At 33.8% G+C, this 16312-nt stretch overlaps 1 protein-coding gene across 1 annotated transcript in view; it reads left to right on the forward strand.

Moving 5' to 3' along the window:
* LOC132127260 (WD repeat-containing protein 70) overlaps nt 1–16312 on the forward strand; it is a 62592-nt gene that overhangs the window by 26854 nt on the left and 19426 nt on the right. The window contains exons 10-13 of the mRNA XM_059539050.1: nt 526–700; nt 13632–13731; nt 14640–14724; nt 16140–16278. Coding sequence (XP_059395033.1) covers nt 526–700; nt 13632–13731; nt 14640–14724; nt 16140–16278 — 499 coding nt within the window. The remainder of the gene's footprint in view (nt 1–525; nt 701–13631; nt 13732–14639; nt 14725–16139; nt 16279–16312) is intronic.

Genomic DNA, 16312 nt, shown 5'->3' on the forward strand with positions numbered 1-16312 from the left:
TTTAGATAATGAGTAAATATCAAGATAAATAAATTCAATCAATCGGAAAAATCAATGATTAATAATTATCTGATAAATAATAATGATCTAATTATTAAAAATATAATAAAATAAATATTATTAAATAATAATAATCACCCGCATAAATTAATAAATCAAACAATCATTATCTGATAAATAAGTAATAATCTAATACAGTAAAAAAAAAAACATTAAAATGTGGAAACTAACAGGATTTTTTGCCATCTTTTTCAGTCTGTAAAGTATTAGTTCGCAAAGTTGAACTTGTTGACACCTATACTAGCATGTCACAACAGTTTATCTGATTTTATATTTGTTTTTGTTTTTTTTATTCACAATAATTGTTTTCTTTTAGTTAACATAAAAATATTTTTAGTTACAATATTTAAATCTGCTCTTTTAAAAAAAATATATATATATAATGTAAATATGTCAAATACAGTTATATATTAGTTTTATTAATACTTTTGTAATTTTTTGAACCCGTTCTGGTCTCATTCTCAGGACGGTGCGGACGTGGGACTTGACCTCGGAGAAGAAGCACAAGTCTGTGTTCAAGCCTCGATCGCTGCAGGGCAAGAGAGTGACCCCCACCTGCTGCACCTACAGCCGCGACGGAAAACTGATCGCAGCCGGCTGCCAGGACGGGACCATCCAGATCTGGGACAGGAACCTGAGCGTAAGTGCCCCGCTTCACACCACACTGTTATCCTGGATGAGACACGGCCAGTGCAAGAGGTCAGAGGTCACCGGAGCGCTGACACTGAGCAGGTCTGTGTAAAGCGTGGGTGTCCGAAGGGGATGAGTCGGACAGGAGGGACGCTGATTTGTTACTGTTTGTGTGTGGTCTGACAGACGAGTGTGATTCAGGGGTTCAGAGGTTAATAAAGATGCTGTGCTCGCTCTGGTGAAGTATGGGAAGCGCTTTCCGTGGGAAACTACTTTATTTAACCCAATAAAGCTTGACATATGAAGTAATAATCAAAAATCATTAAAATGGAAATGTTTGAAAAAAAAATATGCAAGTGGGACACAACAATACCGAATACAAATCATAAATCGTGTGTTTGTGTATATATATATATATACATACACACACACACACTTATATATATATATATATACATACACACACACACACTTATATATATATATATATACATACACACACACACACACATATATATATATATATATATACATACACACACACACACTTATATATATATATATATACATACACACACACACACACATATATATATATATATACATACACACACACACACACATATATATATATATATATACATACACACACACACACACATATATATATATATATATATACATACACACACACACACACATATATATATATATATACATACACACACACACACACATATATATATATATATATACATACACACACACACACACATATATATATATATATACATACACACACACACACACATATATATATATATATATATACATACACACACACACACACATATATATATATATATACATACACACACACACACTTATATATATATATATATATACATACACACACACACACACATATATATATATATATATATACATACACACACACACACACATATATATATATATATATACATATACACACACACACACACATATATATATATATATATATATACATACACACACACACACACATATATATATATATATATACATACACACACACACACACATATATATATATATATATATACATACACACACACACACTTATATATATATATATACATACACACACACACACACACATATATATATATATATATATACATACACACACACACACATATATATATATATATACATACACACACACACACATATATATATATATATACATACACACACACACACACATATATATATATATATATATATATATATATATATATATATGCCTATTATTTTACATATTTAGATCATTTTTAAGAACATAATGTATATATTAGATATTTTAATTCGAAAATGTGTATTATATTATATATATATATATATATATATATATATATATAAATGCATTATATGCATGATTGATAACATTTATATAATTTTTTATTAATATTATTTATTGTATTTATGAATTCTGTTAATAATAGAAAATGTTTTTTTATTTTTCTTCTGTTGGCATAATTTACAGCTTAAGCACATTTCTGTTTACTTTAATATGAATAAATCATTTGTTGGTCATTACATGGCATTCAGCGTAAAATCTAGTTCTGAAAAGAAGCTGTTTAAGATCACCTTTTTTGTTTTTTTTTCATTTCATTGCATTTAATTTTATTTCCATGATAGCTGACATGTCATTAGTCTATAAACAATCAGAAAAACATTTTTTTATTTTATTTTATTTTACAGCCATTAAAATGTCATGCACAGTCATGAACTAAGTGTCTTGTGAGCAACATTTTCAGTTCATTGCACTCTTGTGTGTTATTAAGAAATGAACGAGAATCAATGGGAAAAAGTCAATCAAAAGGCAGTTATTGGGTTATTCTTATTACATAAAGCAGTACGTTTTTGCTGTAAAGCTTGCAAACCTTGAAAAATGAATTCTAACCGGAGAATTGAACTTAGTAGTTAAATGATGCATGCAAGTGTTGTTTTTCCTCTCTCGTTTGATAAATGTCTTGAGTAGCATCAGTGCAGATGAAGTCACCTTCCTCTTATTAATTTCCAGCTGAGGTCATTGACATCTGTGATGAGAAGTGTGGCTCTTAGCAGGTAAAAAGTAGTTGTTTCAGCCCACTTCAGATTGTAGGATTTCGGTTCTGGACCCCTCAGCGGGTGGGACACATTAGCCAGAGGAAATAAGCAGGTGAGAAAGAGAGATTTTCATAATGTCATTCACAGCTGTGCTTTACTGTATGGCGGTAATGAAAAGAGCTCCAGAAACTCCTCCGAAAGCAATTTTAACAGATTGAGTAGGTGTTGTTCGGTCACTTAGAATAGTTGTTGGTCTCTTCCCACGACGTGGCCACTTTGAAGGATGTTATTGCCACATTCTTCGCAAACTTCACTCCCAAAAACCGTGGAAAGTTTACATTAGAGTTGCTCAACTAGTGAGTCGAGCCCCTAAAATGAGTCTCAGATCCGTTCTGAGCTAAAAACAACAATGCAGATTACCTGAATACAAAAAATATATATAATAATAAATAATACAGCTATTATTATAGATCATATAGCAATGAATAAAATATTTGTATTGTTTTATCAACTGTTGTTTATGTATTATGTGTAGTAGACATTTACAATATTTAGTAAAATATAATTATTTGACTTAGCGAAAGTATTCACACCCCTTCTATTTTTTTTTTTTTTTACCATAATGGTAAAGCAAAAAAAATTGTTTTTTAGCCTCTTCGCAAATTTGGTTAAAATAAAAAAAACTTGAATGATTGCATTGCGTAAGTATTTATACCCTTATCTGGTACAGTTGAAGTTTAGCTCAGGAGCTTTCATATTGCTTGTTAATGTTATTATTACAATTTGATTGAAGTTAACCTGTCGCAAGTTCAATTGAAGGGGTATGATTTGGAAAGTCACACACGTCTTAATAAAAGGTCTAACAGATGGTAATGCATATCAGAGAGAAAAACAAACAAGCCTTGAGGTCAAAAGAACTGCCTGTAGACCTCCGAGAAAGGATTGTGTCGAGCCACACATCTGGGGAAGAGTTCAGAAAAAATTCTGCTGCATTGAAGGTTCACAGAAGCATGTAGTCTCTGTTACCCTTAATGGTAGAAGTTTGAAACAACCAGGACTCTTCCTAGAGCTGGTCTCCTCCAAACTGAGCAACTGATGGAGAAGGGCTTTGGTTTGAGTGGTGACCAAGAATCTGATGGTCACTCTAGTTGAGCTCCATGATCATATGTGGAGATACAGAAGGACAAACATCACTGCAATACTCCACCGATCTGGGCTTTATAGACAGTGTGGCCAAACTCAATCCTCTCCTCAGTGAAGACATACGAAAACATGCTTGGCATTTGCAAAAAAGCATCTAAAGGACCCTCAGACTCTGAGAAACAAGATTCTCTGGTCTGATAAACCCAATTCCAAGCATCATGTTTGAAGAAAACCAACTCTGCTCATCGCCTGCAGAGTACCAACCAAAAAGTATAACATATAACATAATACAACGTAAGGCAGCAAGATAAAAAATAAAATAAAATGATGGGGTATGAATACTTTCGCAAGGCACTATATATATATATATATATATATATATATATATATGTGCTCGTTCTTACATCTTCAGATCACATTTTGCGTAAAGAAAATAAACGAATATATACATTTTACATCATTATTTTTTTAATTTAAAGTATAGTTTGCATAAAGGAAAAAGTCCTGCTGCTCTACTCGATCTCACCGCAGGTGTGAAGCTGTTATTGAAAACGGTCTTTATTCCCCTGAGCTGGAGTCCCTTTAATAACTTTTCCTTCTAAACAAAGCTCTAGCAAAACAAGCTCCGAACATTGTTGAATTGGTCTGTTGCGTCATTACGTCTGAGGGGACGAGGCCTTAATTGACCATAGGAATGTTAGTTAACGCAAAGCATATGGCCGTGCCGTAAATACCCATCAGCGTCTTCGCCGGACAGAGGGACTGGACTGGTACAGGACAGACCATGAATAACAGGCACAGCTTTTTTTTTTTTTTTGGTGGTGGTGGTTTTTAGCTGTTCAGAGTCACTGTGAGACAATCATTGGTAGTTCGGCTCCTGAAGAGCAAAGCACTGACTCAGAACATGAATGTGTTGGTTTGAGGCGCCCACCATCTCAATCTTCTGACTAGGGCTGGCCTCCACTATTTTCTTTTTCTGGTTTTTCTGGTCATTTTTAGCATTAGTCGACTAATTGCATGTTTATTAATAAACCATTTACATCATTATAATGAGACTTTACTTGCATACATAGCCTATTAAGCACTCAAGCACATGTATAAAGCTTGCAACAGTACACCCGCAGAAGTTATGATTATGAATGTGTCAGAAAGAAACCGTAAGGAGGCTGCGTTAACACTTTAATAAGTTCTTAGTTTTTGGGTAAAGATGTGAAGTCGGCGACACTGACTCGTCATCTCCTCAGTAATGAAGCGACTGTCTGCATATTTCATTACATAATCTGAGAATATTGTTTTCAATGTGAATTGGTTTGTTTAAAAGTAGACATTTCACTCACTATAGATATATTTTTATTGTGTGTAAGGCAAAGATATACACAGAGTTTGGCGCTCAAGTTCACGGAGACCGAGACGGCAGAAAGCACATCCTGTTTGCTTTCTTTATTTTACAAAAGCACAATGTTTTGTTGTTATTGTGAGTGCACACGAATAAACGTAGAGTGTTTGCAGATTTGAAAGATTTATTACTCCTATATGTATGAGTAGAAATGAGGGAGTATTTTAAGAGTAAGTGGGTGTGCCGGGGCCTCCATCTGTCCTGCAGTGAGCTACTGTTCAGCTTCACTTGAACCTGTGGATTTTTTTTCTGCGGCTAAGCAACTAATAAAAGTTTGGTCTACCAAGCCTCTTCTGGTTGACTAACAATTAGTCGACTATTAGGGGGTAGCCCTACTTCTAACTCACATGAGTTTGGGGCGGGGCTATCTATCTGACTGACCAATGGCAGGCACCGGCATATGTTCGGCTGTTCACGAAACATGTCACATTTCACCCCAGAATTGAAAGAAAGAAATGGTAAATTATATTTTGCATAAAGAACATGAAGCCTTTTTTTAAGACTTTTTTTGCATTCGCATTTTCAGTACAGTTCAGCACATTTACCCCTGAATGTTTATTACTTTAATACAAAAAACATCTCATTCATTACTGTGAATGAAATACTGTTTTTATTATTTTAATTTTATTTATTTATTTATATATATGTATGTATGTATGTGTATATATATGTATGTATGTATGTATATGCATATATATATTTATATGTATGTATGTGTATTTATATATATGTGTATATATATATATATATGTATATGTTATTTAACTTGTAAAGTATTTAATGAAAATAATTCACAGGTCAAAAATCTGTTTACAATTTACATAAATTAAGCTTTCTTTTATCTTATTTCTATATTTCTCTAATTATAAATATATACATTTTCTTTAAAAAATATCTATTTAATTCAGTCTGTGTTTATTCATTTGTTTGTTTTCTTTATGAAAATAAATGCTTTTTTATATTTAAATTATTATATAAAGTATAATAAAACATTTTATGCTAAATATATTTTTAATACAAAAAACAATTGATTATAATTGTATAATTGTTCTTTATACAATATCTATTTAATTGTCTATGTATTGTTTATTAATTTATTTTTCTGTTAATAAATATATTTTTATATTTAAATTATTATATAAATGTATAAACTTTCCTTATGCAATGTTTATTTTTTCTTTATGCAAACTATAATTTAAATGCCCAAATTGTCAAATTATATATTTATTTACTTAATGCAAAATCTGTCTTTTATTTATATATATATATATATATATATATATGGTGAAATGTGATCTGAACATGTGTTTGTTAGATTTACTAACAGAAGAAGTGAAGTAAACATACCCGTACTCTGTGATATAACCTGAGCGCTGCCACCTGTTTAATGGATTCCTGTGGTATTTCTCATGTGCTGAACTATGACACGTCACACGCTGAACTTCCTGTCTGTCAGCGCTTCTGCCTCACGACCAATCACAGTGTCAGCCGCTCTGTGTTTGGTTTGCCTGAAGAGGCTGTTGTTTGAGAAGTCATTCACAGATGGTGTGAACCAATCCTCTCTGGATATCATGTCACATGACATATCCATGTCTGGTGTTCATGAAAAAGCACTGAGATTTGCCTATATTCGTCCAATCCTTCTTTATTTTGTCCCGGAGGTCCATTGATGGATGACTGGAATAAGAAAATTATCTAATTACCCAAAGAAGGCCTATTGAAACACATGCATATAATGTTTTACCTGATGGGACGTGTGAACAGATGATTCTTCACTGCTCCTCTGTTCCTCCAAAGCCTAAAAACCTGTGATTTATTACTGCTGCTTCTGTCAGACTAAATATTTACCCAGCATTCCCCAGCAGCTTACAGTAACAGCCCGTTCCTCGAGGGTCCGGGACTTACAGTCTAAAAGCTCTTCTGCTCACCAAGCCTGCATTTATTTGATCCAAAACACAGCAAAATCAATATTATTGTGAAATATTTTTACTGCTTAAAATAGCTGGTTTTTATTTGAGAATATTGTAAACTGTAATTTTTTTTTCTTTGCTGCATTGCTGTATTTTCAGCATCATTCCTCCAGTCTTCAGTGTCACATGATCAGATCAGATTCTAATATGATGATTTACTGCTCAAGAAACATTTCTGATTATTATCAGTATTGAAAACAGTTGAGTACATTTTCAGGATTCTTTGATGAATTGAAAGATCCAAAGATCAGCGTTTATCTGAAATAAAAAAAACTTTGGTACTGTTCCAATCTCAAGCTTGGAGTCAGAATTTTTTTTTTTTTTGGTGGTGTATACCTGGCTGTTTTCAACATTGATAAGAATCAGAAATGTTTCTTCATCATATTTTCATGATTTCTGAAGATCATGTGACTGAAGACTGGAGGAATGATGCTGAAAATACAGCGGAGCATCACAGAAATAAAGTTACATTTTAAAATATATTCAAATAGAAGACCGTTATTTTAAATTTTCAAAATGTTACTTTTTCCCGTACTCTAGATCCAATAAATGCAGACTTTGTTAGCAGAAGAGACTTCTTTCTTCTATCTTAAAAATCTTATGGTTCAAAAACGTTTGACAGGTAGTGAATCTTCACCAAAAAAAATAAAAAAATTAATGAAAAAAATAAATCAAGAAAGCACTAGTAGAGTGAACCCGGACTGGTTAGAGATGTCTCTGGCTCATGTATGAAGAATGCAGCCAGATGTGGTCAGTTCCAGTCAGACCTTGATCTCCTGCGTGGAGATATTGGGACGGACAGATGGATTGATCCTGGAGATCTCGGTTCGGTCATTGATTACGGGGTCATGACCTCTCATCAGTCGGACTGTGAGTTGATGTTTCAGAACAGATCGGATCTGTCCCTGACAGGTCCTGTATGAATGTCAGCTCTTATTACCATTTAATGTCATTTCAATGTCGATATTTTTTATATATTATATTATCATTAAAATTTGAAATTACATTATAAAAAAATATATTAATCCCTAAAATGCTATATCCTTTAATATATAAAATACTATATAAAATGCTATATTAATCTCTAAAATGCTAAATGATAATTATTCCTGGTTGAAATTATGTATTAAAATACAAAAAATAATACAGCATATGAAATTGCTTATAAACATATTGTAATGCCTTATCTTTTCAATTTATAATCATATCCTTGATTTAATAATATTATATATATATATTGCAGGCTATACTACAGATTTTAGTATTTTAGTGTACTGTATTATCATATACTGTAGTATACATTATACTATACTATTTTATATAGCATTATAGTATATCTGGACAGTGTTATGAATTTTAAAGAGTATAATGGAGTAAAACACATTAAATAATACAACACAAAATCATTTTTATTTTAAAACATGTTCTGTAATCAGTTTAATGTGCTGTTCATTTTATATCATGTTTTATTTAAAAATCAATCATTTATTTATAACTCTAACCGCAGTTTAGATATTTATAATGCACATATATTTGCTAACACACCATCTAATTATGATGCATTAAAACACATGATATAAAACCAAACTGTGTGTAGATCATGCATTATAATCTTTTAAACCATAACAATGTGTGTGTTATAATGTGTTTTAACTGAGGTCACGGTTATTCACAAGAACATACAAGAGTTTATAAGGCAATAAAGTGCATGGCAAACACCTTTATGGAGTCGAGCGCATGATTCCCGTGTCTTCCTCAGGAAGTCTCATGGCTGTAGACGTATCAAGACGTCCGCTGCTTCTTTGATGCACTTCCTCTGTTAATCTGTTAATCTTCCAGAAGAACAAGCACACCCTGAAACCCAACACACGTCCATCAGGAAAGCTCTTATCAGCCGTTCCTCACATGCCTCATCAGCTGTAAAACACTCACATGGGTTTGGTTACTTCCTTCAAATGGCCTGATAAAGTTAGAGCAAGTCCTCCCAAATTTAACCTGCTGTAGTTAGCTATAGCCAAACAGTGTTGGGGAGTAATGGGATTATATATTTAATTACAAAACAAATGGTTAATGAGAAAAAATAACAACTGTAAATTGTGGAGATGTTAAGTATTACAAAGGGGGTTATATTTGAGTTTTATTCGCACACACCCACATACAGATTTAATTAATCTTTTATAAATTGCATTGGCTTCTCTTAAATATGAGACCCCAGTGTTTCAGGAGTTTAAGACATATGCTTATTAAATCTATTTGTTTATTTTTAAGACTAATTGTATTTTCCTAAGCCATTGTTATTGATCCCAGTGTTTCCGGTTATAACTATGCAAGGATTTGATTTAAAATGTTAAAATCTTTATTTATCCTCAGATTGATCTCAAAGTTTGATTTTGTTGTGGATGTGCTTTATTATTAAGTTATTGTAATCTTAATACAAGTGATGAAGGATTTGGAGATTCTGACCGTGTTATTAAATGTAATCTGTTACATTACTTAGTTACAATACTTATTACATTTTAAATAAGGGAACTTAAAATCTGTAACGTATTACATTTCTAAAGTAACCTTCCCAACACTGTAGTCTAGCCAGAGTACTTACAAAATTGTATTCCTGGTTAGTCAATGTAATCTGGGTTACTCATTTTAGGTAAAGTTTAAGTATTCTGATTACATTGTAACTTTAACGTTTCGTTCAGAGATTGCAAGAAGAAGATGCGTCACGCACCGGCTAAAGAAGACGATGACGCGAACGTGCTCAGGACAGTTTAGACATTGCAGTGAAAATCCAGATAAATACTTTTCAGTTTCTTGCACGGACCGATCGTTTTGTCTCCAAACATCAATTTATCATCACGAGCCACAGGGTTTAATTTGGTTTTGTTTGTGTATGTTTTGGACTCTCAAAGCCATGATTCCCATCCACTTACATTATACGACTGACGGACTGCAAAAGTTTTATTTAAAAAAATTGTTCTATTGAAGAAACAAAGTCACTTATATTTTGGATGCCCCGGGATGGTAAGTAGATAAACATAAAATATTCATTTTTGGGTGAACTACCGGTGCTTATCAATAAATTTGAATGTCGAGGAAAAGTTTATTTCATTAATTCAACTCAAATTGTGAAACTCGTGTATTAAATAAATTCAGTGCACACAGACTGAAGCAGTTTAAATCTTTGGTTCTTTTAATTGTGATTATTTTGGCTCACATTTAACAAAAAAAACCCAATTAACAAATTAGAATGCTCCATAAGACCAATACAAAAACTATTTTAGTGAATTGTTGGCCTTCTGGAAAGTATGTTCATTTACTGTACATGTACTCACTACTTGGTAGAGGCTCTTTTTGCTTTAATTACTGCATCAATTCAGCATGGCATGGAGGTGATCAGTTTGTGGCACTGCTGAGGTGGTCTGGAAGCCCAGGTTTCTTTGACAGTGGCCTTCAGCTCATCTGCATTGTTTGGTCTCTTGTTTCTCATCTTCCTTTTGACAATAGCCCATAGATTCTCTCTGGGTTTCAGGATTGGTAACAAACACCATGGTCATTTAACCAACCTTTGGTGCTTTTGGCAGTGTGGGCAGGAGCCAAATCCTGCTGGAAAATAAAATCAGCATCTTCAAAAAGCTGTTCACCAGAAGGAAGCACAAAGTGCTCCAAGATTTCTTAGTAAACGGGTGCAGTGACTTTGGTTTTCAAAAAACACAATGGACTAACACCTGCAGATGACATTGCACCCCAAATCATCACAGATTCTGGAAACTTAACACTGGACTTCAAGAAACTTTGGCTATGAGCTTCTCCACCCTTCCTCCAGACTCTAGGACCTTGGTTTCCAAATGAAATACAGAACTTGCTCTCATCTGAAAAGGTGACTTTGGACCACTGGCAACTGTCCAGTTCGTCTTCTCTTAGCCCAGGTAAGACGCCTCTGACGTTGTCTGTGGTTCAGCAAATCTCTCGACACGTCTGTGTGTGGTGGCTCTTAATTGCCTTGACCCCAGCCTCAGTCCATTCCTTGTGAAGTTCACTCAAATTCTTGAATCGATTTTGCTTGACAATCCTCATAAGGCTGCGGTTCTCTCGGTTGGCTGTGCATCTTTTTCTTCCACACTTTTTTCACTCAACTTTCTGTTAACATGCTTGGATACAGCACTCTGTGAACAGCCAGCTTCTTGGCAATGAGTATTTGTGGCTCCTTGTGAAGGTTGTCAATGATTGTCTTCTGGACAACTGTCAGATCAGCAGTGTTCCTCATGATTGTGTAGCCTAATGAACCAAAATGAGAGACCATCTTGAAGGCTCAGGAAACCTTTGCGGGTGTTTTGAGTTGATTAACTGATTGGCATGTGACCATATTCTAATTTGTTGAAATCGTGAATTGGTGGGTTTCCTCGACATTCTTATTTGAGAAGCACCTGTATCTCTTTATGGGGTAAAAAAATAATATTTTTAATTCAGTTAGATTATTTGAATGCAAAAGAAAATGTATTTAATTCATAATTTTATTTATTTTAATTATGACAATGTCAATTTGTCTTTTCTTCTCCTTCACAGTAAGACATACTGATGAATCTTACACTGTTAGAGCAGAGATAGTTAAAATAGACGCTTGACTCAGGTTCTTCCACTTGAAACGAAGGACAGACCGCTGTCCTTCGTTTCAAGTGGAAGAACTTGAGTGAATTAATGAAGCTGATTTGGCCATGGGTTAATCATCAGAGCGGAGCACGAGCAGGTGGAGAAACTCAGATAAAGACTGCAATTATGCAGCAGTAAATTGGTTTGGCGAAGAGGATATAGAGTCGTTATCTGGCCGTTCCAGTGCCACGACTTCTGTTCGACGCACCGTCCATCAGCTGTTTCTGGACCTCGTTTTCTCCTCCGTCGATCTTGTCATTTCTTCCCGTCCTCAGCTCGTGTTTTTTTTTTTTTCTCTCTACACTTCTTCGGTTTCCATCACTCTTCATTTATTTTAATTGAGCGGGGCTTGTTGTCACAGCTCCAGTGAAAACTTCTCATGGTGAGTTTGTTTTTGCGAGTCACTTTCTGTAAGGACTCAAACCGTGAAGTTTTGGCTTCTAAAAAAAACAAAAACCCTATTAAACATTTCCACTGTTACTGACACAGAAAAAGAGTTCACAAGTGTTACATGTTCTTTGGTTACCATGTCATTCCAAACACAATCACAATTTTTTTTTTCGCTTTGTTTTTCATTTTGTTCAGTCTGCTCTCAACTATATTCAAAATATAGTTAAATCTTTTGGTCAATATATATTTTAATAGAGCTCAGAGTTCAGACACAGATTCAGACGTGCTCTCCTTCTTTAAGAAATGCTGTTTTTAGTCTATAATCTTCAGTCCAAGAACACAGCAGTATGGTGAATGTCTTCCTCTCACTCATGTCCTCACACACACACACACACACACACACACACAGACCAGATATCACTCACTAGTGTACAACAGCTGCTGCTCATAACTCATACAGGGATTATTATATAATAAATGTAAAACTGATACACCAAAACATATTTAAATAAGAATCATAATCACCATTATTTTAACTCATTGTTATTTCCCCATTGAAAGCATAATTGTGTGCAGGGGTGTGTGTGTGTTTATTACGGAATTATTTTTTATTTTCATTTCTAATTTTATTTTACCCGTTTATTTAAAAAAAAAAAACATTTTATTTTTTTTCACATCTTTATTTCATTTATTTTCATTTATTTTATTTTTATTTCAAACTATTTTATTTTATTTACATATTTTAATTTGCGGTTTTATTATTATCTGCTAATTCAATTTTTTTTTTTACTCAAGTTTAATTTACTTTATTTTATGTTATTTCATTTTATTTATTTAAACTATTTTTTTAAATTCAATTTAATTTATATATTTTTGTTCATTTAAAATTGTATTTCACCCTGTTCATTCCATTCTTGTATTTTAATGTATGGTTTTGTTTCATATTTATTTAATTGACTTTAGAATTCTGTTCTATTCTCAGCTTTCAACTATTCTGCTAATAAAAGTGTCAAAACCTTACAAAAACAAATGCGTTTGGTGTATATTGGTGTTGGAGCTCTTCATTGAGAAATCATTCATATCTCGTCACTCTGTTGAGGCTGAAGACTCGCTGGTCCAGTAACTGAACAAACAGGAGGCTCTCTCTTCTCAGAACAGAGGGTGGTTTTGCAGATGGAAAGTGTTTGGGCCGCAGAGCTCTTGTGAGAGTGTTAATGGAGTGCAGGTCTGGCCTCTGCTCGTCCAGACGTGTCTCTTATGTGTGCTTTGGTTGTGTTTTTCAGGTTCACACTAAGTTCCACTGTCGCCAGGCTCACGCCGCCGGATCAGACACGACCTGCCTCACTTTCTCTTACGACGGAGTAACTCTCGCATCACGAGGAGGTCAGACCCGCCGCTGATTCTGTCTGTATTAGGACTGCCTATAAGAGACAGTAAAAAAAAAAAAAAGTATATATAAATGGGTAGTTCACAAATAGGCAGTAAAGATGCTTAATTTGCAAAAGTCATTTTTTTAAGAAAAATGCATATTTTTACAGCATGTAGTGTGAAGTCTGATCTTTCAGAAAACATAAAGGGTCACTAACTTCAATTCTGTAAAAAAAAAAATCCTTTTTTTTTTGCATTTTTACTGAACTGTAACGTAAATTTATATATGTAAATATATAAATAAATATATACATAAATATAAAAAAATATATACATAAATATATAAATGCCATTATTTATTATATATTGCTCATTTATTTAATATGAAATTATAATTAACATCATTATCCCCATGAATTGTTGGACAATTTCAAGACAAACTTTGAAGCCAACATGTTTTTAAACGAAACAAAAATCATCAAAATTCAGTCTCTTAATCCGTGTATTGAAACTCTTCTTGGTTTTCAAACTATTGTTAATTATCTATATTAAATCTAAAAGTTGTTTTACATTTTACATATGGTTTTTAACTTTCCGGCAACACTGCCTAAACAGTGAAATATACTCTTAATTTGATATAAAATGATTCATATGATATTATTCATACTGCCCACCGCTATTCTGCATCGACCTTCACAGTAGAATTATTTTGTAGGTTTTAAATGCTAAAATATATTGAATCTGTTGGATTATGCTGGACGTGAACACAAAGGTCGACTTGTGTGCAGATAAAAGAGGTCTTGTGTTTGGTGTGAAGTGATCTGAGTGTGTAAGGAATCAGACTCTGACTCACGCAGACACACAATGATGCTGATTCAGCTCTGATTCGATCGCTCATCTCTCTGTTCTGTGTGTGTTTTCAGGAGACGACACTCTGAAGACGTGGGACATACGCAACTTCAGGAAACCTCTCGCTGCCGTCACTGGCCTGACCTCCTCCTTCCCAATGTAAAGGGAAACTTTTAACACTTCTGTTTGATCAGTCTGACCACTCTCTAGATGTTTTGATAATTCTAAGTCTTCTTATGGGAACGGAGTTCTTTTGGGAAGCATGTCCTGCTTTTCTATAATAATTATGTATTTTGAATATTAATGGTAAAATAAAAAATTTATAGGAAATACAAATAATGTTGTAATGACAATGATAATAATAATAATAATAGAAATAACAATAATAACACATTTTATTGATGTTATAAATATATATATATTTACACGTTCTCAAATGATACATTATAATGGAGTAATTAATGAAAATCATTAGCCTGATATTATTTTACTATTGTTCACAATATATACTATGCTAATACAAGAAATACATACTAAATACATACTAAAATGGTCAGCACAACAGCGGTAAAAAGATACTGCTTCCCCCAAAAGATGAACCTCAAAGGAAGCATACATAGGGAAAACAACAGTGGTCCCAGAATCAAACCCTGGGGAACACCACATACTACAGGGGCTGAAAAACATCCTATATTCGCAACAAATGTCCTATCCTTTAGAGAGGAGGCAAACCACTCTGAGGCACACACAAAAACACCATAGCACTTCAATAAACACCATAGCACTTTAAATTCAAGCAGACCTGGATCTGTTTTAGTTTTCAGACATCAAGGCACATTCCAAATGTCACTCGAAAATAAAATTTAAAATGGTCAGGGTAACAGTAGTAAGAAATATTGTACTTCTGAAAGACATAATTGAAAAGAAGTATATAAAGGGAAAACAACAGTGGTCCTAGAATCGAACCATGGGGAACACACATACTAAAGGGGCCAGCTTGGAGGAAAATTAGCTTTATTCACAGCAAATGTCCTGTCCTTTGGACAGGAGGCATACCACTCTGAGATACCAACACAAACACTTAAATAAACACTATAAGACTTCAGTCTGAGCATTCCCGAATTGGTTTTTGTTTTCGGACATAGAGCAACATTCAAAATGTCTCTGGAAAATAAAATTCAAATAGTCAGTGCAACAGCGGTAAGATTCTGTTCCCCCATCAAAGGAAGCATAAATAGGGAAAACAACAGTGGTCCCAGAATCAAACCCTGGGGAACACCACATACTATAGGGGCCGAAAAACACCATAGCACTTCAAATTCAAGCAGCACTGGATCTGTTTTAGATTTCAGACATCAAGCCATTAGTATGTATTTCAGATTTATATAAATGAATAGTTAAAAAAATAGTTTTAGCTAACTATAACAACACTGCAAGGAACCTGTATATTATGTTAATACTGTTTGCTTAGCTTTATGCGTGAAAGCACAGCATATTGTGAAGTGTGTTGTAAGTCTTTATGATTGTGAAGTTTTTCTCTCCTGTAACTGTGCTGATGGTTGTTTTCTGTACAGGACAGACTGCTGCTTCAGTCCGGATGATAAACTGCTGCTGACAGGAACCTCGGTGAAGAAGGACGAAGGAAACGGGAAGCTGCTGTTCTTCGAGCGGGAATCTCTGCAGAAGGTCTATGAGATTGAAGTGGGCGATACGGTAGGTTTGACACACTTCTGTGCTGGTGTCATGG

Source organism: Carassius carassius, chromosome 45 (assembly GCF_963082965.1).
Source record: "Carassius carassius chromosome 45, fCarCar2.1, whole genome shotgun sequence".
Classification (NCBI taxonomy): domain Eukaryota; kingdom Metazoa; phylum Chordata; class Actinopteri; order Cypriniformes; family Cyprinidae; genus Carassius; species Carassius carassius.